The sequence below is a fragment of the Streptopelia decaocto genome, assembly GCF_964273445.1.
Source record: "Streptopelia decaocto genome assembly, chromosome: Z".
Lineage (NCBI taxonomy): Eukaryota > Metazoa > Chordata > Aves > Columbiformes > Columbidae > Streptopelia > Streptopelia decaocto.
In genome coordinates, this window is record NC_138657.1 from 4,150,075 (window position 1) to 4,177,541 (window position 27,467).

General features: G+C 36.9%; 1 protein-coding gene across 8 annotated transcripts in view; it reads left to right on the plus strand.

The window, feature by feature from the left end:
* The window catches only part of MEF2C (myocyte enhancer factor 2C), a 139,472-nt gene that overhangs the window by 105,162 nt on the left and 6,843 nt on the right, over positions 1-27,467 (plus strand). For 7 of the 8 annotated variants that reach the window (XM_082075320.1, XM_082075319.1, XM_082075325.1 and 4 more), the window contains 5 exons: positions 3,573-3,759; positions 4,916-4,963; positions 18,804-18,976; positions 21,217-21,346; positions 22,227-22,362. In XM_082075320.1, coding sequence (XP_081931446.1) covers positions 3,573-3,759; positions 4,916-4,963; positions 18,804-18,976; positions 21,217-21,346; positions 22,227-22,362 — 674 coding nt within the window. The remainder of the gene's footprint in view (positions 1-3,572; positions 3,760-4,915; positions 4,964-18,803; positions 18,977-21,216; positions 21,347-22,226; positions 22,363-27,467) is intronic. The other variant, XM_082075322.1, reaches the window with a different exon arrangement.

The window sequence follows — 27,467 nt, forward strand, 5'->3', positions numbered from 1 at the left end:
AACGCACCGAGGCAGCAGGAGGTGATTATCTCTGCCCTGGATCATTTGAACAGTGCCTGGTATGCTTTTGGCACCGGCCAAATAACGCTCTCCCAGACCGTTTCTTAGCTCTGTTTGGTAGTTAGCCCAGGCCAGAAACAATTCCCAAGTGTCGGTTTATATGTAGTCGTGATGTTTTTGAGGTTGAGAAAGCTTAACAGTATGGACATGGACTACTCTGTGGCCTCAGATGGCCTCAGTTCCTAGGCAAGTTTAATTTACTAATATAGATATTACACAAGCGCATCATGAGCTTTAACGTCCATCAGGCCTAGCTGGAATAGATACGTCCCATGACTTACCACCAAGAGCGACTAGGGAATCTGCAGTACGTTCTTGGTGAAGGACACATAAGACTGTACAAAAAATTGGGCAATCAGAGGAAAAGTGTAGCTGGAGACTTACTGTTTAATACTGGTGCTTATCCACACAAACTTCTCTCTTTAACCTTTCGCTACTGAGGAGAAGAAATAAAAACGACTATATTCCAGATCTAAGTGTGTACTGTGCTGCAAAGCAAAGAATAAACTGACTTTGCCCTGGTAAAATTGTCTATGAAGTACTCTGTAAATAGATGTAACTGTAGCCAGACGGTAGGTAAAATGGTGAAAATGAAACCGCTGCTACAGGAATTAAGAAAATAATTTCTTAACTAGTTTAAAAAAATATTTTTAAAATTACAAAAGGAAAGACAAGTATCTGTTTCAGCAATGTTTTTATGTTTCAGTGAGGCTGGCAGCCACGAGAGCAAGTAAGACTAGAGCTCTTTTGTGCTGCGCTAATGTAGAGAAATAAGAATTCAGCCCTTGAAGGGTTTGGTTTGTACATGGAAGGAGTACAGGGCATAATAATGAAAGCTGATGAGCCTGTTAGGGATTGGCAAAACCCTCAGATGTGCATTTGCACCCGCGTTTTAGTTTAGATAGCTCAACAGAGGTTGGGATTAGGAAAACAAATTGATAAAGTAGAGACAATATTGGTGTCTTCAGCTGTCTACCCAGGCTCAGAGGGCAGATTTCACAGATCTCCTGATGGAGTGGGAGAAGACACCGTGCAAAGTGCTCCCCAGTGGGTGACACTCAGCCTGACATCGGGCTGGCACTGCAGCCGACAGGACCATGTGCTCAAAGCCACCAAGCAGAGGGTTCTCCACCACAACCCTGAACACCACTATGAGACTCTCCATGTTGACTCATTTGTGTCTCAGTGGTGGAGCTAAGACATCCATCCGCATGTGAATTCACTGGCTAAAACCTTTGAAAAGGTAGACACCAGCTGCAGCAGCTGGCTTCAAGCTCCAGGAGCAGCCATACATGGGATTTGGGAACCTCTTGGATCCTTCTGTGGCCGGTGAAGAGAATGTCTTGCTTCAAAACATACCTTCAGGCTGATAAAATCTTTCAGACTACACTATGTGAACTTATTTCCAAGGAGGCCCAGACCTCAGTCGTGACATACGCTGGTACTCCTTGTGCTACGTACTTCGTAAATTTTCCCTTGAATGACAGGTCACATATGCAGATAGCAAGCTGGTCTTCAACTGTAAAAACAACTGCAGGAAAAAAATAATGAACACTCTTCAGCAATTACATTTTTCATCATGTAATCATTTATTCTCTTTTCTCTACTTGCAAGACACAAACACTACTGTGTTTCAGGGTCCCTCCACAAACCTGGCAGCATGTGTAATTTTGCTCACTGAACATGTAGATTGCCCAGACAACTCTCCTCCCCTCCCCACCTCTACTGAAACCCATCAAATCTGGGGAAAACACGGCCATTGGGGTGCACTTCATCTCCTCGGAGAAGGGAAGCGGGTCCCAGCGTGCGGCCCCGGCTGGGGAGCGATGCCAGCAGGTCCTTCTGCTCCGGTGCCCGGCTTGATCTCAGGTGTTCTGCTATGGCCATCTCTCACAAACCCAGGCCACGGGCTACGTCATGGATTTCAAAGCTAAATCGACACCTTGAAATAAGTCCCCGAGGCATTTGTGTAATATATCCGTCACATCATCCCCTGGATCAAAATCTTGCTGTTTTGTTTCAGTGGTTAGGCAAAAATGGCTCCTCTGTATTGAGGGCAAAATTCTGTCTGCCTCTAGAAAGGGAAAAAAAAATTAAGGGATAACTGTAATTTGATGGCTAACGCTGTAATACACAGGGCACAGCCAACATTTCTGGACAGCCAGAGAAGAGACACGTGGGTGGCACAAGGTCAGGGCACCTCTGTTGCCTGACACAGCAGATTATGTGTCCGGCTCTCAACATTCTCCCTCTAGGTCCTTGAAGACTTAGCAGCACTATCAGCTGCCAAATACAAAATTAAAATCCACTATTTCCTCCCTCTGAAGATGTTACAAGGCTGGTTTAAGGAATTTTTGATGTGTTTGGACTCATGAAGCTCATGAGATTTTGAAATGGCAAATTAAGGGGTACTTTGCTTGCATTCAGGTATTTGAATATTTAAAATGCTGTCAGGCCACTCTGAAAAAGTTTTCTTTACATTCACAAAGATAAGAAATTAATTATTTTTAAACAGATAAATACCAAGTTCTAATGTGTTTGAATGCCACCAGAGTCATAATTTTAGAGAAATTCAGGCAACTGGCACCCAAGAAAACCCCAGCCAATAACCCATCAACCAACAAAGAAATCTCGAGCTGGGCTTTCTAAGAGCTTAATAAGAATCAGGTGCTGCGTGTCCTCACACCCTCTGTCAGCGTGGTCCATAATTTGGTTCTGTTTTGAATGGGAATCTTGCAAAGGAAAGTGGCTCAGGAGCGGACCCTGCCTTAAAGTATGGAAACAGTATTTTGAAAAGGTGCCATCAACCAATATCACCCCACCAAAAACAAACAAAAAAAAGGCAAAAAACCCTCAAAGAACCCAAAGACTACTCTACATCTAAAGTTCTTGTATTTGCTACCTGGCCCTGAGTAGAACTTAATTTCTCTTAAGATCCTCCAAGGTAAGATAGAAACTTTTTTAAAAGTAATTTACTGCGTTGGTGCCTTTAAAGTGATTTGGGATCATTTTGGTTGCTAAAGCAATACAAGCTGAAATTAAAGCTTTCCCTTTTGCATTCCACACCTTCTAATTTTTCTCCATGCAATGAAGTCATCATAGTAATGTACCTTTGATCTTGCAGTCATCTGTGACACTAGATTGAGATATCACAAATGAACAATTACAACTATCAAATGAAGGAAAAATAAAATTAAGCCTCATGAAACAGGGTTTTATTTTAAACAAAACAAAACAAAACAAAAAACAAGTGAAACAGTCTGTCCAGATCTTACAAAGTAAAAGTGCAAGCTGCATTAAAGGAAGATGGAATCATGACTTGAAAAAACATATTTAAAATCCTTGGTAACACTTTTGAAAACTCTTCTCTTGACTCTTGGGGGAGGGGGTCGAGTATAAATGTTTTAACCACCAACTACAAAATATTTGAACTAAATATAGAGCAACTGTACTTGAAGGCTGTTGTGCTTCTGTACTATTCTCGTCTTTGTTTCCCTTTTTTGCTTGTACAGGCTGTTCCACCACCAAACTTTGAGATGCCAGTTTCTATCCCAGTGTCCAACCACAACAGTTTGGTGTACAGCAACCCCGTCAGCTCGCTGGGAAACCCCAACCTTTTGCCGCTGGCTCATCCTTCTTTGCAAAGAAATAGCATGTCTCCTGGCGTGACACATCGGCCTCCGAGTGCAGGTAACACAGGTAGGCTCTGTTCCATCCCCTCTCTTTAAACTCCCTTTTATCAGCTGCTTGCGTGCCTTAGGTCACTTTAAATTTTACTCTGAGAAACAAGAACTCTGTTTTTACCAGTCATAACAGTTTGTCCAAAATTGCTGTGTTGGAAAAAAAAAAATCCAAAGAAGAGTCAAAGGGGGTTCTATTCCCAATTTAGAAAATTTAAAAAAAAAAAAAAAGTTCTAGAAAAAGCTGAATATTGACTAAGGAAATCAATCAAGGATAAAAGGGCAGACAATTTGCTGTTTCATAAAAAGGCAGCTTGTCTACTTAATTCATGCAAGAGCTCACTATACCATAAAGCTTATGGGGGCAGGGGAGGAGAAAACACAAACAAGTTGAAGCAATTAAAATAGGACACTCGTTACTGAAAGTCATCAGTCTAGATGCTAAACACAGAATTTATTATTATTTATGCATTCACAGGTTCCTTGATGGGCAAATGTTAGTTAAGCTGTGCACTTGAGTGCCTTGTGTAGCAAGAGGCTGTGCTTTGCTGGGTGATGATGAGGGCTCACCTCTCAATAGGATAAACGGGGATTAAGTTCATTCAATCTGTCTGGCTGAAGCAACATCAAGATCCTTAAGTGTACTGGGTTCAAAGAAGCATTTGAGGTTCCCAAGTGCAAGGAGAAGTTTTAAAAATCCTCAGAGGGGATGTCTATGAAAAGCTGAGGAAATTAAAATGAAAGGCTATGTAAATATATGTTATAGCTTCTGAGTTACACTCCAATGCAGGAACTTTCCATCTCTTCCTCCCAGTTCTATGTGAAAGCCTTTGCTTTCCTGACTAAAACTGGACTAAAGATAGTTTTCAAATGAAAGACTAGTATATAACTTTTAAATACAATATATTTTTCATGTGCTGTGGAAGCATGGAAATAAAATAATGAAATGTTGCATACTACCTATTTTGTTTGTCATTGAAAGGCAAATACGTCATACAGGTAACATTAAACATTAGAATTTTATGATTATGGGCCTGATCCGATGCCTGTTGAAGTTGGAGGAAAAGAGTGGTGGGTACTGGAGCAGGCCATTTGAAGTCAGAGAAAAAAGTTTTGAATGTTTGCCTGTTATAATTTATTGTGTTCATTTTCAGTATTTCATTTCAACCCCCTAGGTGGCCTGATGGGTGGGGACCTCACAACCGGTGCAGGCACCAGTGCAGGTAAAGAGAAAAGTATTTATATTTATTTTTGTAAGTGAACAAAGGATTTCCTTCAAAGGCTGAGTCCTAAAATAGCTCCATGCTGGAGGTGGGATATTAGAAAGTGATCGGCATCGGTTTATTTCCCCCAGCTGGGGGGTGGGGAGTTGATATTTGTGCTTTTATTGGTAGGAAGAGGTTTGTTTTCAGCAATGTAGAAAATCTTGCACCTCAACAAATTCCACAGATATAAATGTCTGTTTTCCTTCTCGTTAGCCTTTCCATAAAAACCTTTTGGGTCCATTGCATAGCCCTGTTCATACAAAACCGCTGCTGAGGTCAGTGTCAGAAACCGTGGTCCTTTTTAAGTCACATGGAGTTTTTCCATTGACTTTAGTGGAATTGCAGTTTCATTTACCGAATTCAAGCTTCACTAAAGATTTCGATATTGAGTCTTTCCTTAGACTTCAATCTACTGAGCATGAATTTGATTTCAAGCCTTTGCTTTAAGACCATTGCCAGTCAGCAAAATCTGTTAGCATTTACTTAAATAATCAGTAATTAACTTAAGCTTGGTTTTATGTATTTACTTAAGTGCTTTGGTACACAACAGGGAAAGGATTTTCAAAATACCCATGCAGAGAAAAAGATTAGCCCCTTTAGACCTGCTCCCACTGAACTGCTGAGGATCGTACTTGCTGAGGTCTGTGTTATCAAAGCGATGTTGTCAGAGTTGTCCCCTTTGCTCTGCGAACCCGGTGTTTTGTTAGCAATGTCAGCAGTGTTGCATTATTACAAACACGGATTACAAAAGACAATGGCAAGATTGCTGTTTCAGTTTGAGAAACAAACACATATGTTCGAAGAAAATAAGCCGAGTGGTAAAACATGGAGCACGTCCAATTTCACTGGGTTAACTGCTCTCAGAACTGTAGGGAAAAATAGCTGTAAGATCCATTTTGTGCGCTATAAACCAAAGCTGATATATTTGCCGATTCTGATGTTGTCTCGTAAAATTGCTTATAAAGAAATTCTGGATATAGTGATATTTTCTTTCTTGGCTCTTCTCAGCCTGCATTCGACCACCCCCCTTTTGTCTTCACACATAGATGGGTCACAGATGTTTGTGTGATGCATTTTCAGTAAAATTGGAACTGCACGGTTTTGTATCAGAAAGGCACTTTAAACACATGCTAAAGCTTTGAGGGGTCATTTTGTATTAGTTTAGCAGTAGAGAAAGCAGAACACGGAACTCAGCTATTAGTCTCCTTTGTTCTCAAAAAAAAAAATAAAAAAGAAAAAAGGCAAGCATGATAGAAAATTACAGTTTCGTTAATTATCTTTTGTTAGCCTGTGAAACACAGCTAAAGAAAGATTAATTCTGGCAATATTCGCATTTTTTCTCACTTTAACCTCTTATGTAGTAGAAACTTCAGGAATTGTGGCAGAGGGATTCGGATAGGAAATTGATTGTCCTATTAAGGGACTCCCTCTACTGGCTTATTAAGAAATATCATTGCCTCCTTACTGTTTTTCCCGTTCCTTTAAAAAGGCGCCAGAAAGCAATTAGCAAAGAAGGCAATGTTTTCTTTTAAAAGGCACACATCCTAAAATAAAGGTTCCTCTAAACATGCACTGGGATAAATAATCCTTGTTCTTAATAAAACCTGTATATCAATATGCCAGTTGAAGATTTATACTTTCTAAATACATTTCTTTTTTCTTGGAAATATATTAAAAGCATATATAAGCGTAAGATGAGGAACAGCTTGATTATTTACTCACAAATTAAGAATTTGTATTTCCTGGGTGCAGTGTTATGCATTAAGCTCTCAAGCAATACAACTTTGGAGTAGGAAATTGATTTGAGGGGCTTATATATTAGGGGCATTGCTAGGAATGCATCATAAATATTTAATCACACAAATAGTCTTTGTTCTTTATCTGGCAATAAGAGCTTTAAACACCATTAAAGAAGTGTTTCCTAAATCTCTTAAATGCAGAGCAGTAGGAAGAATTTGATACAGGGCTGGAGGAAGATGAAAAGGTCACTATAAGGTTGAATCCTCTGTCTTAGTTGCATCATTCCACAATGGCACTATTTTGAAGAGTCTTCTTTCTTTTGGGTGCAGAAGAATAAACTTCAAAAGTTCTCTTTGTTCATCATTCTTCACAAGAAACAGAGACCCCTGTGTTTTTTTTTCTATTTGGCATCTTAGAAGCTGGTAGCATGATCATGTGGTTTAATCTGTTGGGATTCATATTTCTGGCCAAATTAGAACATTATGAATTTGCATTTTTCTGCAGTGTCCAAAAATAGCATATATTCAAAATACCGTAGTCCAATAAGAGTTGTCTAAAGAGTTTCATTTCTGCCATTATAAAATGAAACTACTTTTGATTGCTAACACCAGGTCTCAGTTTCTACACTACTTTAACAAATTGTGTTATAACAAATTACATTATAACTGCAATATCAGAAATGGAAAAAGATTAGTTAAGCCTGTGTTTTGAGAAGTCTGTCATTTTGTTGGTTTGGGTTATTTCAAGCAATAACCCTGAAATCATCCACAATTTACCTTGGGAGTCAACCCAAGATATAAATAGAACTTTAAAAAGCTGACTACTTGTTTATTATCCTGAACAATGAAATAACATTAGTGGTGGTTTTAAGTTAAACCACAATTATCTCAGGTTTGTTAGAATAAATTTGTTCTTAGCCAAACACTGATTGAAGAGTTTCTATTATGTGACAGTAACAACTGCAAACAAAATCGAAGTGAACTTCACTTTTAGTACATTTACTAATTATAAATAGAGCCACGTCTTTTACACTATTCTCACAAATCAGAGGTTTTTGATTGAAGGACAGTGCAAGAACTTTTTGGACCCAAATCACCCAAATGTCACTTAATCTGAATTACCCAGAGTAAGTGACATGTTACCTGTTTGCATAATAGACTACAAAAAGTTCTTTTCTTTTTTAGGGACCATAGCCTATAACAAAACCACTTAACACTAAGTTGACCAGAAATAAAAAAAGTCTGCAAAGCTTTAGTACTGTAAACTATCTGATCTCAAGTTTTATTCTGTGGCTCAATATTTAAGTTGCATACCCTATAAAAGATTAAAACTTTAAAAATACTTTGATAGTTTTAAAACCAAAATAAAACAGTATCAGGGAATGTCTTTCTTTGCATCTGAAATTTAAAATTTTTGATTTTCAAATTGAGTTGCATTTTTAGATCGAGTTATACTTCTCATTTTTATATGGTATGGTATTTTGCGTTTTATAATGAAGTTTTCTTTTGAATGGAATAAGCCAATCTCAATCAACATAATTTCTTTACACTTAAAACCATTATAAATAATAAAATTGAAAGAAAAATTCATTCTCAAGTTTTAAATCCAAGCTGGTTATAACAAAAAATATACTTACTTTAATTGTTTATTCACTTCTTGTAATTTATTTCACTGTTTGACTTTTGTACTGCCTCCATCTTGACATTAATATTAAACTAAAGGAGCAAGTTATTAAAAAGTACTTGGGAATCTAAAAATGCTGTCAGAGGAGCTAAGCACTTGTTGTCTTTAAAACAAACATCCTCAATCTACTTTTAAACCTGTTCTTTAAAATCATTAAAAGCCGAAAAGATCAGTAGTATGTCTTGAAAAATTCATCTCATGTCTTTTTAATAACTGAATCCTGTATTTACCTATAAATCAGCAGCTAGTCATTTCCTTCTAGAAATTAACCACAAGCTAACAGTTGCCTTCTCATCTTCTGAGGGCTCAGGTTCTGGATCTGCCGGCCCATATCATAATTTGCCAGTGCTTTCCTGCTCCTTTTTCTTTTCATGGTTATGTACGGACTGTGGGTGAATGTATTATATATTCTACCAGTATTTCAAGCCACATGGGAATATATATAAAATAGGTTCTTTTTTTTTGTTTGTTTTAATTTATAAACCCTTAGGATAGAGGCAATCTGGATTCAATCTTCTCAAAAAAAGTAGTTTACTACAAAAAAAAAAAAGGCAATCTGCCCAAATAAACCTACAAACAGTACAAAAAATAAGCAAGCATTTCAAAGGTACCTGGTTATATTGTCTCTTGAAACTCTAAATATATAAGTAAGCAAACTAATGAAAAAAAAAAAAAAGTTCACATGAATATTCTTCACTTTGCCCTGAAATGCTTGGCATAGTCAAAAGAAAGTAATTCTTAGGCTACAGGGGTGGAATATGTTAAATAAACAAGTGAGCTTAGAACAATGACTCACAAATTACAGTTTATGGGCAACCTGTTAGGACTGGGCTTGCCGGGGGGGAGCAGGATGAGTCCATGTCCTTCCCCTGTTACTCGATGAGCGCAATCACCCACAGACCTCTGATCCAAAGATTGGGCAAGACATGGTACAAAAGCAGAGTAAACAATAGTTCCTGTCCAAGGAAATTTACACTCCAAAGAAAAAAAAAGAAATTGCAGTCATTCATAACAGAGTTGGTGATGCAACAGTGCCAAATCCAAACAATAAGAGATCATAAATTGGCAGGTCGGCTTAAAACCATGGAGGGGGATAAGAAATGCAAAACACAACAGGTCTCCTTTTCTCTTTTCCACTCCTGTTACGCTGTTAGTTTTTCTTTTTGTAAACTTTCCTCCATATAAGGAGGATATATACTTCTTTTTTCTTTTTTTGGTGTTTTAAGGAAAGTAGCTACAGTAGGAGATTTTTGATAAAGCAAGAACACTAGAACTTCTTTGACAACTCTAGCACATCGCATGAAGAAAATACTCTATCATTTCTGCGTAGACCATCAACACAGGCCTTTCCAAAATTGAGTCCGCTTTCTGCCTTAAGCAACAGATCTGAGTCGATCTCAGTGAAAATCTGTGAAAATTTGGTCTTTATTAGGTTTCCATCGGTTGTGTTAAGTGTTGACTTAGTAATTTATTTAGTTATTCTGCGTCTCATCATTTCTCTAATCAACAGTGTCTCAATATTTGTATTTATAAGAAGACAGTTTGAAAGGATTGAAAGGGAGAAAGCCCTAAGTTCACATGTAATGAACAATTAAATGACTCACACAAACTGTGGTTCTTTGTAAGTGGGATTTTAAAGACAGGCGTGATTGACTTCTTTTCATTTATGACAAGCATTTTCAAATGTTTCTCAAGAATAACTTGGAGTCTTCAGATGAAATCCTTTTCCTGCTGAAGTCTGGGGGAATTTTATGCTTTGCCTCAGTGAGACAGGGATTTCAGTGTTTTTGTAGTCTGTGCATTCTTGCTCATTAAGACACCACACTGTCTACTGTTGCACGCTGTAATCCATATCCTTGTTCAAATTCAGAAAATACAAAAAGGCATTGCAAATTATCAAACATCTGGATTTCATGCTTGTCCTGAGTCCTGAAAGAAACAGTTGATGTCTCCTGGATCTGGAATGCAGAAATGACTTCACTCTGAGGAAAAAAAGAAAAGAAAAATGCTTTTAACCTCTTGAGGCTGGGACTGCAGCCACACATGGAAGCTTCTGGCATATTAAGTTAATGTGACCCTTGCTCTTTAACTTTTAACATGATTCCCAAATTAAGATATTCAATCCACAGAATCCATTTGTTTTCCAGATCTCTTGCAAGCTGATTTTTCCTTTGGTTAACTGCTGGAACCATCTCTCAGAAATAAAAGCAAGAGGAGACAGGGTTGGATTAGTTACTGATCTTTTATTTGCATCTGCTTAAATTTCAAAACAAATCTAAGTAGTATTACCTATGTGCAAAGCACTTTCCTTTTGTGTGTATATCTGTTCTGATAACATTGGTAAGTTAATGTGTCTGTGTTTAATATATGTGGTCCTGAAATTTTCCTGACATTGAATTTTAAATTATGCATTCTTCATTTTTTAATAGTTGTGCATTTAACAAAAATCAACAATTCAACTTTAGCTACATGTTTATTAAAAAAGAAAATATTAACAGGTTTTTTTTTCTAAAACTTCTTTCTGAAGCAAGAAAGTACATTTTGAAAAAATATGTTCAGTTTATAACTGGAATTAGTTTGTCTTGAAATATTTTTCATTAACAAAGCATTTTACCCCAAAGTGATGACTGTTATCAAACACCCAAAAAAGGAAATGATTTCTCATCAACAAATAATTTGTTAAAAGTAGATGGTTTGCTAAAGGCTCTCACTCAGGCAGTCAAGAGGACATAAAAGTCCTCTGCTCTTCCCTCATATCTTTCTCCTCTGTATCTTCAGAAAATATTATATTTTTCAGTAATGTAGTTTTCCCTCTCACCTGAGTGTTTGTTGTTTATTTTCTCCTTTCTTCTACTGATCGCATAAACAGGACTAGAATGGAGAATCTTTTCAGCTAGCATTCAGGATGAAGGAAGATATATGTTACTAAAATGCATTAAATTGCTTTACTATAATAAGAATTAACTTGTAATCGGAAGAGATCAGCCAAGTCCAGAGCATGGACTGATCTTTGCAACTGTGAGCAGCGAGTGAGGAGGGAGCACTACTCATGGTAGGGGACATTGTGCTGTGCCTGCTCCTCATGGTAGCAGCTGCAGCAGCAGCTGTTTCTCCACCATGAGCCACTTCTAGGTGACTGTCTGATCCCTGACATTTTGTTTGGACCTTAAAAACATAAAACACACAGGAATATATTTCTGGTGCTCATTGTGTGGTGCCCACGTGTTTGAACTATGCACACGTAATATTTATAAAGCACAAAACCGAAGATTGTTGTGTAATTTTCTTAAGTGTTTTTTCTTGATAATTACAACTTAAGTACTCTGCTGATTAGGTGAAGCTTCAAGACAAGATAACTTGAAATACATGGGGTTTGAGATGAGCATGGCTATTGATAAATAACCACATTAGAACAAAATAGTGTTGTGGAAGTGGAGATAAATTAATCGATACAATCAGAAGTAAGTATATAGGAAATATAGTGTTTCTGCATTAAAACTATATGCTCTGAGGTTCCTGAAATGAGGTGCCATTAAAGACTTATGAAAGCAAATAGTAAGATGCTATGACCCGACAATGTGAGAATAGAAGCATACTGACAATAGTAACTGTACTGCAAAATTCAGAAAACACAAACAGGACCTGGACTTGTGTCATCTATTGCTTTGTTTCTTCGCTGGGCAAAAAAGGGAGGAATGAGGACAATAATTCTTGGATAAGGAGCAGTATTCCCTCTTCTCTCAGAACATGAAGAATTTATGAAAGGCCGTCACTGTTGATGTGATATACCACTATTCCAAACATTGCAAGGAGGGAGTCCAGAGATGGGCTGCAATATCTGCCTACAGCTTGGGAAATTGCAAAATAAATGTTTTGAAGCATTGCTCACAGTTCCTTATGTGAGCAGCCACAGGCTAATTCTGCAGACAGCCAGGTGCCACCTTTACACTTACTAAGGTGTGAACTCCTAGACTAAAGTGGGAGAATGATTAGTGCAAGAGCTACTTTAGCAACATTTAAATAGGAATCTTATTATAGCAACAAAACATAACCGCAGTGTCGGTGATCGGGTTAGTTTGCCATGTACTTAGTTATGCACTTGACTCAGCAGTAAAATATTTGCATGAAGTGTAATGGTCTGTGATACACAGGTCAGGTTTCTGTTCTCATGGTCTTTCATTCTACATCTAAATAAACTCATCTATTGCTCTGTTTGGCTGAGAAAGCATCTCAGATTTCTCGCATGTCCTTAGATTTCCAGAAAAGTGTTTTGCAACGTGTTCCACATTGTCAAGTGGCTGGAGAGCCACTTCTTTACTTTCAGCTTCTGCCTGAGAAGCATCGTCTGTGTCCTGAGGAAATCTGAGCTCAGTTGCTGCAGTGTGGGATACACATGCCCTTTTACAGCAATAGTTGTGTGCACCTTCAAATACCCCACACAGAGTGGGTTGTGTGGACGTTCCAAATGTTATGTGGCACTAGCCCAAGGGTTGGAAATAATTTTGAGTACTTAATCCATGTAAACAGTTCATTAAGGTAGCTGGCAGTACTCAACATGAAGATTTCAACAGGAAGAATTGGGAGGACTGTTAATGACACTAAACATGAGATTTACCAGTGAAACCCATGCTAAGTATGTAGGATCTGAGCCTAGGGATTTAAACCAGCCCAGAGACACAGCAAAACTGAAAAAATATGAGCTACAGAATAAAGAAGTTGTTTCCTTCATAGCATACTACAAATATGAGCAAATTGTAGGCATAGTTTTCCTTGGGAAATTTGATGATACCATTTGCCTCTGCTGCAGTGGAAGCAGCAGAGATTTACCTGGTTTCCAACATGAGATCTCACTAATACCCAGAATCATGAAATGGAATGCAAAGTTTAACTTTGTGAGGTCCCAGTGCAGGTGGCCCTGATGTACACCTGAACTGTCGACAGTATTAGCAGTATTTCAGGGATTCCAAAATACTGTGTTTCACAGCACAGGACAGCTGTAGTGCCATTAGAGCCCTTTACATAGCTTTAGAATTAAAGAAGAATTTCTCATTAACAACCTGCATGGCAAGAATGAGTGAGTTAGAGAGAGACCTGGATATCAACTTTGGTTTATACTGTTGCAGGAATCTCTACCTTTTTATTTACATTCTTTCTAAATGGTTGATTTCTAAAACAGTAACAGAGTTGTTGAGATGGTTTTCTTCTCATTCTCTTCCCATTCTTCCAAATGTCTGTGTGACCACAGCACTTTCGTCCTATTTCAGTCCAAAACATGGCTGATATTTCACAAGACACTTGAGAATTCTTTCACACAAAGTCAGTACGTTTTTTATACATCCATCTGAGTTGGCTCCCAGTAATTCAGTAAAGAAGGTCCATTACTGTAATATTGCAGGAATAGGCAGCTACTTTAACATAAATGTTTTCTTTTTCCTGGGTGAGCATATCTGCACATTGGTTTTCTTCTACTGCTTGCAGTTAGTAGAGGTCATGTACTGTGACTAGCATGCAACACGTAAGAACGTTCAATTATCTCTTTTAAAAACTACATTTAGGTGAACTCTAGTACAGCTTCCTGGCATTAGTGCTCTATTGTTGGCATATATTTTGTTTGGGTGGTAAACCATAGCCTGTTGTAACAGTGTGCATGCATTAAAAAAAAAAAAAAATACACATAAGATATAAGAGAGAAAAGGAACCCTTTCATTGCCTTTTAATCACTGTTAGGAACAATTACCATTCCTTCAGAAATTGTGAAAGTAAACTGAGTGAAGAGTGCAAAACTGAGTGAAAATTTAATGAAATTTCTATTACTGCATTAGTTCTTTTATATGTACATACATTTTGAAGTTGAGGTAAATTGTAGCATAGTTGGCTGTCATATTTATATAGATTCATTCTAAATTTAACATTCTTTTTGATAGTCTTGGTGGTCAGTCATGGTGTCATATGTATGGGATGTGCATTTAACACAGCCCAGTAAGAAACAGGAATACTCATGAAATGGAATGTCCATATTCTTCTGGAAAGAATTATGGTAATTTCCACAAGTAAGGGCATACCCATGTTCAAAACTTGAAATGAGCATTAATATCTATTGAAACTTCTTCAAAAATTTGAAAGCTCTTTTCTTACTAAAATTAATGGGAAGTAGGCCTCCCAGGTTCCTAAAAATCTTGTAAATTCTCAACCCATATGGTTGGTGAAAAGCATTAGAGTAAATGAAAGAGAGATTAAAGAAAGGACAAACAACTGTGTGTCTTGGTCTTCATTCTTCTAGGACTACCACAGATGTTTTTTCATTCAGTGTATTTTTGAAATCACACTTTAAAAAGAAACAATTAAGGATATGACTGGTTCAGAACTTCAAGAAATCAAAATACAAAAGTTATCCAATTTTTCAAGACTTAAAGACTTTGAATCATGACAATGCTGTTCAGAAATGCTGAGAAATACAGAAATAAGTTATTATTTCCTCATTTGTGCTACCTTACACATTGAAAGATTTCTGGCTTACATGTTCAGTATGGAATTGTTGCCCTCACTCTGAGAATATCAAGAATCCAACCATGGTAATACAAAAACTGCATGTGAGGTACTGGTGTTACTAACGAGAGATGGAAGAAGAGAAGTAAACTTTGCTCTCTGTCCTGTCCTGAATAAACTTGTGCCCTACTTGGACTCTTAAATTCTTAAAATATGAAAGTGACCATTTAAGATAGTAGTACATGAAATTGTAATATAGTTCAAAACATACTTTTCCAAGTTGTTTTTTTTTTCTTTTTTTTTTTACTAATTCTTCACTGACTGGTGCATGAAATAACTTTACTGGATGTTTTTAAAAAGTTATGTTGCAGGGATTACTCATGCAGTCTGTACTTGGACAGAATTCCTTCTAAAGTCAATGGCACTTGTGCCTAATTGCAGAATGTGGGAACAAGCCCAAGAAGAGCATTCTATGATCAGAAAGCATTTGTCTTTATTTTCTGCCATTAGTCCAAATACAAAGTCTGGCACTACGTTTCACTGTGCTGCTCCACTAGTTCTGTCTAGAAACAAGCTATTTTCCATGTAAAATATTTTTACTCTTTCAAGTCAATATCACAAACAACACGAGGAAAAATTATTTTCTTTAAAAACTTGAAGTAAGAATGCTGTAAATTTGCAAATTCTGACATATGCCCTTTAAAACCTGTGCGTCTACTGTTTTTATTTTCATTATACATTACAAGCTATATCCGTAATGTTTAAAAATGTTCTATTCCAGCAAAAATATGGCTTTTAACCAAATAAAAACGTAAAGCCAACTTGCTCTAAAATCCATCTGTTTTTCATTTTCTTATAATCTATAATCAGGAAATCCATTCATACATGACATATAATTTTTGCTCTTTCAAGTGGATAGTGGAATGTGACGTTCTGCATACAGTCACATCTAAATTGATAATTCTCCAGGCAAAGTGTAATTTTAAAGTATAGGATGAAGGAAGGTTTAATTTGTATATTAGAAGTCTTATACTTCTTTTTTTTTTGCCTCTGAATGTAAATGAGGCCATTTTCTTTGGTGGATTTATCTGAAGGTGGGACAGCTGCCTCCGAGCAGGCCACAGCTTTCTGAGTAAAGAGGATACAGTTTAAAGAGCTGGTTTAAATGCAGACTCTTCTTAACTTCAAACCGCACGCATGCATTCAGCATTGATTTTCAAATGATGGGTTTCTGTGTCATCGGTTTAAGGTCCACAGTCTTACATTCCTGAATCCACATTATACCAAGGAATAACAATTTGGTGGCTGGAAAGAGGAATGGTTATTATATGGCTCCAAAATGCTAGCTGGCATAATATGCCGTGAACAGCAGAAAACTACTGGTAAAGAGAAGATTGCAGCAGTTCTTAAAAATAATTTGATGTTCTAAAAATATAAATGTAAGTAATCTTATCACTGTTCAAAATATTTTACATCAGTAAGGAAATAATATAAAGGTACAAGAAAGTTTCTAAAGAGTGAAGTTTGGTATGAGTACATTATTCTCCTAATTTTTAATAGAAAATTATACTGAGTCTTCTGTAGAAAATGGGAGTTCTTTCTTTTAAGAATTCCTGTTCTCTGAAAATCACAACTACAGAAACAAACATATAGATCGCGGTGGATGCTGTTTTGTTAAATATCTTAGGTCATGTATCACAGAACTAAATAAAAATGCACCGATTCTTCAAACAGCTTCATGTTCACTCTCTGAACAAATCCGTGTCATACAGCAAATTTCACAAGGCAGTTTTACTTCCTGTTGGTAAAATAGCTCCTATATGAGACCAGCCCCAGAGAAACTATACTTTTGCTTCAGTTTCTTTTGTCAATCATTTCTCCACATCATTAGTTTTTCGGTATTCAGTTTGTAAAAGATCAACCTTTAAAAGGAACTGTAGTTTCTGAAAGAAAACATTTTTGTATATTCAAAATGCCACTTCTAATTTCACCACCTCTAGAAACACACAGCATTAATTAGAGCATAATATGTAGCAAATCCATGTTAATTTAAAAAAAAAAAAAAGCCTACTGACACAAAATGGAAATTTCTTGACAGTGTTCTTCTATTTTAGCTTGCTAAGTGTAAAATACACTTTTTTTTTTTTCATTCACTCGTTTTATCTCACTAATTGGAAGATATTATTAAGGAAACAAACAACAAGATTAAGTATGAAATTATTTTAATACAAAATCTCTAAAATGATCTGGGTGCTTCTAAGTTTTCACCTTAATTGCTTTTTTGCAAAAGCTTGGGAGATCATGATAAGAAAGAGCCTGAGAATAAACAAACCAGGTCAGGCCAGTAACTTAAGGCACCTCACAAATATGGAAGTCAAGCTCTTTGTGATACTTTTCCTGTGTCCTAAGCCTAGTGTTCACAGTTCAGGGTTTTCCAGAGCCTGAAATGGTGGGTTTATATTGCCTTTGACAGATTTCTTTTTCCATGCATTAGCTGTTTTGATAAAAACAATTTGCCGATGTGCTTTCAGATTAAAAACATGATTTAATGTTAGTCATGCTTGGACACACTTCATTATTCTAACTAGAGGACACATTCACTCTCATGTATTGTCATTTTTATGCCCGCTTCACAGACTTTATCAAATTTAGTTCCATAATCCATTTATGACCTTTAGGGCTGTAAACCCCACTTCACATGGGGGAGGAGACAGCGGGGGGAAGTGAGATACTGAGATTTTCACTCACTTTGGGACTACAAGGGAAATTTGAAGGTCCAGGGCATCTAGATCGTGGGACTCTGCCACTATCACTAGATCATCTTCTCATGACATTTCTAGGTTGTGTGTCACAGCTTGTGAGCAGTGAATAAAAGATAAGCACAGTACAGAAAGTCTCCCCCAGCATTTGTTTTCTTGGTATTTTTGCATGAAAAATTTCCCATTCTGTACTTTTCCCTCTGTATCACAGTTTCTGTATCTCTCTTAAGCCTGTGCAGACCAAACTTCAAAGCTACACTAAAAAGTCATCTCTCCACCCAGATTTTGAGTGGGCAAGAGGTGAAATTAGGTGGATGAGACAGGAAGGTCTCATTTTTGGCGGAATGGTAGGTCAGTAACCTTACGGATATACAGTTGTTGTTACTACATAGTGAGAGAAGGAAACTCTCTTCTGAAAAAGGCAAATGAAGAATCGTTCCTGGGGCCTGCAAAAAGCAGCAGAGAGATGCAGATGAAAGATAATAGTGGTATTTTCCAAATAAGGTTATGCTCTTGCTCCCATTGACTTTAGTGTTGACAGAATCAGGTCCAAAAAGTGTGGCAAAAGAGAGCCAGAAGCATTTAAGAGTCTTCCTAGTCCTCCCCCTGCCTTTTCTGGAAATTATAGCCTTGCTGTACTCATCCTTTGTTTAAAAACAAAACAAAATCATGACCTAGAAAAGGCTGAGTCATGCAAGGCAGAATCCTCTGTAGTTGTCAGGAAAACACAGCGTAGCTTTGACATTTTTTTAAGCCATAAGACTGTCCAACTTTCCTGATTCTGTTATCAGGCAAACATCAGATCTATATATTGGCTGCTTCAAGTGCACAATATATTGTGCTATATACCGTAGTTCTGTAAACAGAGTCGTAATATCAAGTTAATTTCAGCACATGACTGAGATGTCAGCTGCACTGAGAGAAAACATTTTAAAACCAGTTGTTCCAAATATGGCATTTGTTTTATGTTCCTATAAAGACACATTACATAACACAGGTATTTACATTGATCTGTTTGTATTTGACATTTTTAGTGTTCAATCTTAAAAAACACATTTGGGTTTATAATGCTTCTCTTTTTTCACTTTTTTTTTTTCTCTTTTTCTTTCCTTTTTATTGTGCCTAAACAGGAAATGGATATGGCAACCCCCGCAACTCTCCAGGTCTGCTGGTCTCACCTGGCAACTTGAACAAGAATATGCAAGCAAAATCTCCGCCTCCAATGAATTTGGGAATGAACAACCGTAAACCAGATCTCCGTGTGCTTATTCCACCTGGCAGCAAGAATACGATGCCATCAGTGGTAATGCATTTTCAAAGCTTTTTTTTTAATCTCCTTCGGATAAGAGATATTTAGTAATTCCAGGGCCTGCTCAAGCAACTAAAATCAGCAGAATAACATTACACATTATTGCTTGTTTTGGTCTTTCTGTTTAACCTTAAGGCTTGACATCGAGCTGAGGATGTAGGCAGAGCCTGTTTGATTGCTTTTATGAAGTCACATTCACTTCCTCCCTTTTTTCTGTTGAGTTACAAAATAGGAACTGTGTCCTGCACAGTCTAAACTTCTGCAGTTTCTCTCCTAGTGGCTGGAAGAGCCTTTCCTGGATTTGTTATAGAGGCTGAATTTTACCCCGAGTATTCCTAACCTACTGTGCTTTTCTTAAATATTTAGCCACACAGACTCTCAGCAGATGGCAGTTTAATTACAAACAAATTAATTTGAACTCTATTACTCTCAGCTCCAAAGGCCAAATTTTTTTTATGATAAGAGGTAGTAAGCAGAGCAGGATAAAAAGGAGCATGAAACTCCTGTATTTCCTGCCAGGATCAACAAAATTTAGGCAAGCTATTATGCTAGAAGGTTGAATCTTGAAGGTGTCACGCAAGTATCTTGTAGTTCCCTTCTGAAAGTTGGTCAGTGGCTGCAATTAATTCTTTCATGAGTGATTTAACCTTAAAAGTGAGCTTAATTTAAAAAGGATCTGGATTGTAAATTTAAGTGACACTATAAACACTTTTTTTTCCATTATGTAACAGACACTATTAAAATAACTTCCAAATTGGTTAGTTCAGCTTGACACACAATAAATCAACTTTGAACATCAGACTAAAACCCCCCATAAATGTGACGGTGCCTTCTAAGAGGATAAGTCACAAATAGTCTCCTACAGGGCAATGCTCAAAGTCAACCAAGGCAGTGACAAGCTGTCTGCATCAAATGATTAATACCAAGGTCCTTAAAACTGATACTTTCCAAGGGATTCAGTGAATGGTCAGGTCTCTTGAAACCAGGTATATAGCAACACAGCATGCAGCCACTGGGGCTGTGGAGGAAATAATGAATTATTAGAGAAAGCCTTGTGCTGAAAACTGCATAGATTGTCCTCACAATTGAGACAAACATCCTGTTAGAAGGACAAAGAAGAGATCTATGAAGCATTGTTTTTTTCAGAATTATGCTCAGAAAGGTTTTAATTTGTTCCCCCTATCAGATGAAGGTATTCCCTAGGCTAAAAATCTGCATCCTGGTAAATACTTATATTCACTAATTTTTAATGCTCCTTTCCTATGCACTCAGTCTGAGGATGTTGATCTGCTCCTGGTAAGTGGTAGTGATGTTCATCTTAATAATGAGAAAAAAAAAAATCAGTTCTTTTGAATGATTGATACATGTGTAGGTGAAGTGTTGATTGAAATAAAATGAAAAACTTTACCATAACTATTTTGTGAACAAAAATGTCATAATTTTTGAAAGACAGCAATATGGGAAGGCCAAGCTCAGTTTTGCACATATTCGAATTATGCATGATAGAATAAAGCTTTCTTGTTGCTGGTGCTTTGAGACCGTGCAAACTTCTGATGTTGAATGTGATGCACCCTTATGACATTTTTTTGGTGGCTCTCAGGTCATTTTATCTTGCCACTCACAGAATTAGTGTTCTCAGGTGCAGTTTTTACAGCGCAACATCTAGTGCCCTGGAGTTAAATATAAATGTGTAACTGCTGTGCTACCTAAGGTTCCTGAAGTTTGCTTTATTGTACAAAAATTAAGTAGTCAGAGCACCATCTGCTGGTAAGAGTTCAGCCTTCAGCAATCTCGGGGTGCCCCTCACTTTCAAAGCGTAAAATCCAGTAGGACTGGGTTTGGGGTTTTTTCTTTCACTTTTTTGGGGGGGGGTAATTTGTTGGTTTTTTTTTTTTTCAATTGAGTGAAAAGGAAAACAATGGGAATAGAGTTTACATGTTTCAGTAGTCTTTCACACAATCTGTTCTTCTACCCCAATAAAGGCAATCTTACTTGTTACTAGTTCAGTTACCTAGGAGATACTGATGTAATGGGTTACTATGGTGACAACTGGTCTCTTGAAGGCTTGTAAATGATAGGGTTGGCAGAGTTCATAAAAGCCACATGTTAAATGATTAATTTCTAGAAATTCGTACCAGCCTGTGTTTCTCATGCACAAAACACACCCAGAACGCTAACACGCTCAACTGACTTAAAACTAGTCAATAATATGTCTATTTTACTTACTTTAAAAGAATCAGAGGATAAATAACTCCCAGTCTGCTCAGTCATTGGCTACTCCAGTGGTTTCCGTAGCAACTCCTACTCTACCAGGGCAAGGGATGGGAGGATACCCATCAGCCATCTCAACAACATATGGTACTGGTAAGTATTGGTGCAAGATGTAAAGGATGGGGGAGGGAGCAAGACTCTGACAAATGTCTATCTCAGTACTAATGAATTAGCTAATGTTCGTTGGGAGAAACTGAAAAATTCATAGCCGATATGCTTTTACACTTCATTTACTTATTCTGCATCTGTCAGTAACTTGAGACATATCTATTTAAAAGTTAGCTATTTTGTTCAAGCGGAAAAACACTTTGATAGCTTTCTTTCATTAGCTTTAATTAAAAATGTAACTTAAAAGACATTTCTTAATCTTTCTAGCACGGCAGGTAGTTTCATGTGGTTGAGTGCACTTTCCTAACACCATAAGGGTGGTGGGAGCAAGCAGTTCCACTGGCTTCACAATGGTGCCTGATAACTTTGTGGGCTATCAGACTAGAAATGGAGCCTCAAGAGATCCCTTTCCAGTTCCCACTGCACATTTTTGCTGTATAGAATATGCAGACGTACAGATCCAACCCTCATAAGAGAAGGCACGCATTGTTCAGACACAGGCTGCCTGCTAGGTTCTGCAAGGAAGACTGAAACTGAAATATTACAATGTTTTTTCAAGTTTTTGACTCTGTGAGGATGCATCTGAGGTTACGGTGGGTACAGAGGCTAAGAGTGCTTTGGATCTCACAGATTCAGAGAAGCTCTGCTAAATTACAGCATAATTATTAGTGCATTATTTGCTCCGAAGCTAATGAGTTGAGGGAAGAGGAAGGCCTAGTTTTTTCTGCTGCAACTTAATGTGATTGGTATAATTAAAATTAAAAGGCTTATAAAGTGACATGCGAAAATTACGATGCTAGTTATTGTTTAATTGCTTCCTCTTTAATTCTCTTTTAATTATTGTCTTTTCTGTTTTCAAATCTAGAATATTCTCTGAGTAGTGCAGACATATCATCTCTCTCTGGGTTTAATACAGCCAGTGCTCTCCATCTTGGTTCTGTGACTGGCTGGCAACAGCAACACCTACATAACATGCCACCATCTGCCCTCAGTCAGTTGGGGTAAGCTGTGTTTTCTTTATTTTATTGTTCTATAGTGACCTCAGCCTCCCCAGTAATCCCAAATCTGAAATATATCAAGATAACATGTCAGCATATATTCACTGTGTGTAAAAGCTCCATTTCCCAGAACTGGAACTGCATATTTCATTAAAAGTTTGATACGTAGCTAAAATGAAATATTCTGTGTCCATGACATTTTCTCAGTAGTGTAGTAAAGACTGTTCATCATGTTTTACTCTTTATTTCTTTAAATAGCATTTTATTTCACTACTGAAGACCAAACTAAACACTCAAATTGTGCTGTTGCTGTATCTTGCCATTTATGCCTTCTGTTTCCAGTTACTATAGCACAAACTTTTACAGTAAACTAGAAAACTTTCTAAATATTTTAACCAAGTAAGAGTGACCTAGTGATTTGACCTGAGATTAAACCTTAGCCTTATATAATAATCACATACTCCCTTCTGCTCAGCTCTGACATTCAAGTTTCATTTGCTCAGAAATGTTTTCTACAAGCAAATAATAAAATTAGGCCTAAGAACCATAAACCCACAGAACCTGTTGTGATTTGCCTGTGTTGAGGAGGACAGAGGTATTCGTGCCCTCTAGTGGCTAATTTCAAGACATTTGCTCAAAATTGGTGAAGCTCACTGGTAAATCATTTCAGGGTTTTTAAAAGTGTGAAAATTCACACAGAGAAGTCACCTAATGCATTCTTGAAAAAGCAACCTATTGGCTTGTTGACATGAAATTTAGGAGTACTATTTTCAAAAACCCCAATATCTGCGATTTCTGTTGAGTAAGATTGTAGGCATTCACCAGCGCACCACACATAGCCTAAGGTATGGCTAGACATGTTTGAATTTTTAAAATTTTCATTATAAAAAATAGAAGCTGAAAACAACTGGAGTGTACTTATGAGGAGAAATTTAATTCACGTGCATTTGGAAAGTAAACTTTTTTTTTTAGACAGAGGTTTTGCATATATGCACTATTTTTTTTTTTTGCAAGATGATTGACATCATGTGAAACTATTCAATACTATAAATGTGGCTTAAATTTCAAAATTCTCCTTCTAATTTATTCAACCACATTTTGTAGCTTAATGTAATTTCTTTACCATGTGCAGAGGGTTTGGGTTTTTAAAAGACAGCTATACAAGTGTTTCGGATGAAATATAATTTTTTTTGAACCTCACTTCAATATAAATAAGCATATGTAGACACTAACTACATAAAAACATACAACTGAAATATTTGCTGGGCTAGAAAAAACAGTCTTAATAGCTTTTTCTTATGCTGCTTCTATTTTTTTGAGTTTGCACTGTTTTGAGGCAACATTCAGACTAACTGTACAACTAAAGACATAAAGTCTCAAATAAATTGAAAACTCACATGCTAGATATCAATATATAACCTTACAATAAGCTGATTGTTTTCAGTGGTGTACCAAGGAATGTAATAAGGCTATTCGGTTAACCAAAAAAAAAAAAAAAAAATTAAATCTTAAACTAACTACATGCCTTTTCAGATACATCACACATTGTCATCTGTTTCTAATTCATATCATAGAATGTCTAAGGGTAATGGCTTCGGCTGGTGGAATACATTCTGAGTTGCTACTTTTCTTGTTATTCTTTCAGTGATTTGTAAATGAATTCAGCTATAAAATCTGCTTCACTGATAGTTCTGGAGAAGTCTTCTATCTGTGCAGAAAATTATAAGCATTTTGTTATTTTATTTTGTTTTAGTCACAGAATTCTATATGCAAAAGAACCTGTGTTGACATTTGGATTACTCTAGAAACTCAAAATTTTACAGAACATATTCAGTCCATGTCAACCCGAGCTAGAATTTTCAGGAATATTAAAAACAATCACACAAATCTACAATCATCCCCAGGCATTTGAGAAAATATATCTAGAAAGGGCTTGACAGTCCAAATCCCTGTACTGAGTGAGGTTGTAGACTGGAAAGATTTGGGAAGTGTGAGATAACATTGGGCTGTAAAGACCTGTGAGAAAACCAGAAGACATCCTAGTTCTCCTTGTTTTTCACTGGAGCCCAAAGGTGAAAACCAGCTCTTCTTCCCCAAAGCATGACAGAAGAATATGGTCAGTAATAGAATAGGATATGGTTAAATGCATAAGCTTCCTCCAGAGGAGTCCCCAGCCATTTCAGCACCACTGTCAGAACCGTTTTTAAGATAACTGGAAACCTCTACAACCTAATTCTAACTCTTTGTGTTGGTCCTGCAACTAGAAATCATACTAATGCCCGTGGGCTTTAGGGCAAATACCTGAGGGCATGGGAGCAATTTGCTTCCCACATCTAAGCAGCTTTTCATGGAATCATAGAATCATAGAATCATTTTGATTAGAAGGCACCCTCAAGATCATCAAGTCCAGCCATTAACCCAACACCGGCACTAACCCATGTCCCTAAGAACCTCATCTATGTGTCTTTTAAACACCTCCAGGGATGGTGATTCCACCCCTTCCCCGGGCAGTGTGTTCCAATGCCCGACAACCCCTTCTGGGAAGAATATTTTCCTGATGTCCAATCTAAACCTCCCCTGGCACAACTTGAGGCCATTTCCTCTCGTCCTATCTCTTGTTACCTGGGAGAAGAGACCAACACCACTCTTTTAACTAGGTCTACATCTGGAAGAAATACACACAAATTCTGTTGACAAGCAATCCCTCCTGAGACTTAGGGATTTTTCTGAATATTGCTGCAGTGTCTCTTACAGACCAGATTACTACTTATTTAACATGATGCAAAGACTCCACTAAAAGTTAATTGCTGTGAACCAAAAGAGAATTCCATTCCAAACTTTGAAATAAATGATCTCAACTTTTTTATGCACAAGTCCATTAAACTGAAAACGTTCTTTCATCCATATTTCCCAGTCTAAGAGAGAATCTTTTCTTCCTCAGGTATCATCTGCAGGTTAAATTTTGGCTTTCCTAAATTATAAGTGCAAACATAGAAATGCAGCCATAGTATTTCATCTGAAGAATCTTCAGTATAGATGATGATTTATGTAAAAGAAGTTTCCCCAAACTTTTACAAACTGGAACAAAAAATTGCCCAAATCCATGTACACTGTTGACTTGTTCTGCGAGTTCTACGTAGCAAGCTTATTATTTAGCAACAATTAATTTGGAATAGATAATAGCCATAGCTAGATGTGGTCAATTATTCTCAATTGAACCATTTTTACTGAAAAATTTAAATGCAGTGACATCACATTTATGACTTTGTATCAGTTCTGGCAAATTTCTTGTTTTGAATGAAAGACATATATATATAGGATTAAGCCTTTTTTCTTGTACCACCATTGTAAATAAGCAGGACATTCTATGATTCTGTAAGACGTTCTAGTTATTCAGTTTCATATTATTCTTTGTTTATTAATTTATTATTAAAATGTAGACCTTAATGTGTGATAATGTGCTAATCAAAAGATTTTGGCACAGAGATTCTTATTCTGTTTTTACTTTTATCAAAAAATAGGAAAACACAACTTTGTTTTTACCTGAAAGAGAAGCTGAAGGGAGGGTGGAAGGCTGCATTGCTAGCAATTGAAAAATATCCTCTCTTCCCCTAGTTACAGGCTAGCACATAATAAAAGTTACATAACTAAATTTTGCCGTGTATTTCCAATGATTCCTTATATATATTTATTGGGGAAAATTATACAAAGTGAAGAAGTAAACTAATTTAGAGAGGCAACTGTGGGCATAAAAGAAAAGGTATGTGAGGCTCTTTCTTCCTTTAAGAAACCACTCTCTCCCTCTGAAACAATCCCATTTATCTGGTGCATGTTCCTGTCCTCACTCATCACCTACTCACACCTGCCCTTCTATCTGTGCATGCTGAGCTTCCATCCCCATTGGAGATTTGAATAGACGGAGACAAACAACAGCAACTGAACCCATTTGCCAGCTCGTTGCATCCTGACTTGCTTCCCACCCCTTGCACGGCAGAGGCGTTGAGCCCATATAGGAACCAGCATTTCTCCCGTGTGGCTGTTGTGTTCTGCGTAAACGCCACGTTTTTCACTATACTGGTCTCAATAGGAACTGCTGTGCAAAATTAAAACATTATTTTTCTTCATTTTCCACATAAAATTAAATGTTTTCATACAATATGTGGGAAAAAGGTGGTTATGTCAACATGAGTGGATTGCATGGCACTTATTGAGTGCTTATAATTATACAGAATCCTTTCAAGCCTCTTGCTTTATTTTCTCTTTGGATTTTCCATATCCAAAACCTGTTTGTTTTTCAGGGAACTCAGTGTAGGTTTCAGATTATGAAAATACAGCATGCCTGGACCAAAATTACATAATTATATGAAGGAATAGTGTAAAACATACATCTGTTTCTACACTCACACACGAGCATACATGAAAATAAATCATTTAGTAGCATTTTGTAATACAGCTTCTATTCTAAATAGAAGTCAATCCTCTGTTTAGATTACAGGTCTAAAGGCTGCACATACTTATGTACTGTTTCACCATTCAGATCTATATGTAACAGTAGTTTTCCCTTGTAGTTGACATGTAGCTTACATGAGATTCTCATAAAAATGTTTCAGAGAATTTTAATGAAATAGTGTAAATTATAGTCACAAAAAAACACCAAAAGTTAAAATTCAAAAATAGCTTTACCAGAAAAATACTATATTAAAAAAAAAAGACACAAAAAATTGCTTCAATTTATTTATATTGTTTTAAATGTCACAAATTTAGTCCTGACCTGCCAAAATGACTTCTTAACCATTTTTCAGTTTACAAAAAAGTGTTCAAAATGGAGATCCACCTGCAGCATTTTTAAAACTGCCACAAATTTGTATGCCAGGTATTTACTTAACCCCCCACAGTGAGTCACAGGAAATCTAAAGAAAAGCCAATAGACATGCATTCTCACACTTACTTCTGAAACCGTTTTTGAAAAGTGATATCTCGATGTAGCAAAACTAGCTCTATTTCATAGAAAATGCAGCTTACCCCTCTAGATTTGTTCTATCGTTCACAATAGAATGCAAGTATGTTCTGTGTAACAAATTTGATTGAATATGGTTGTTTTTAACTAA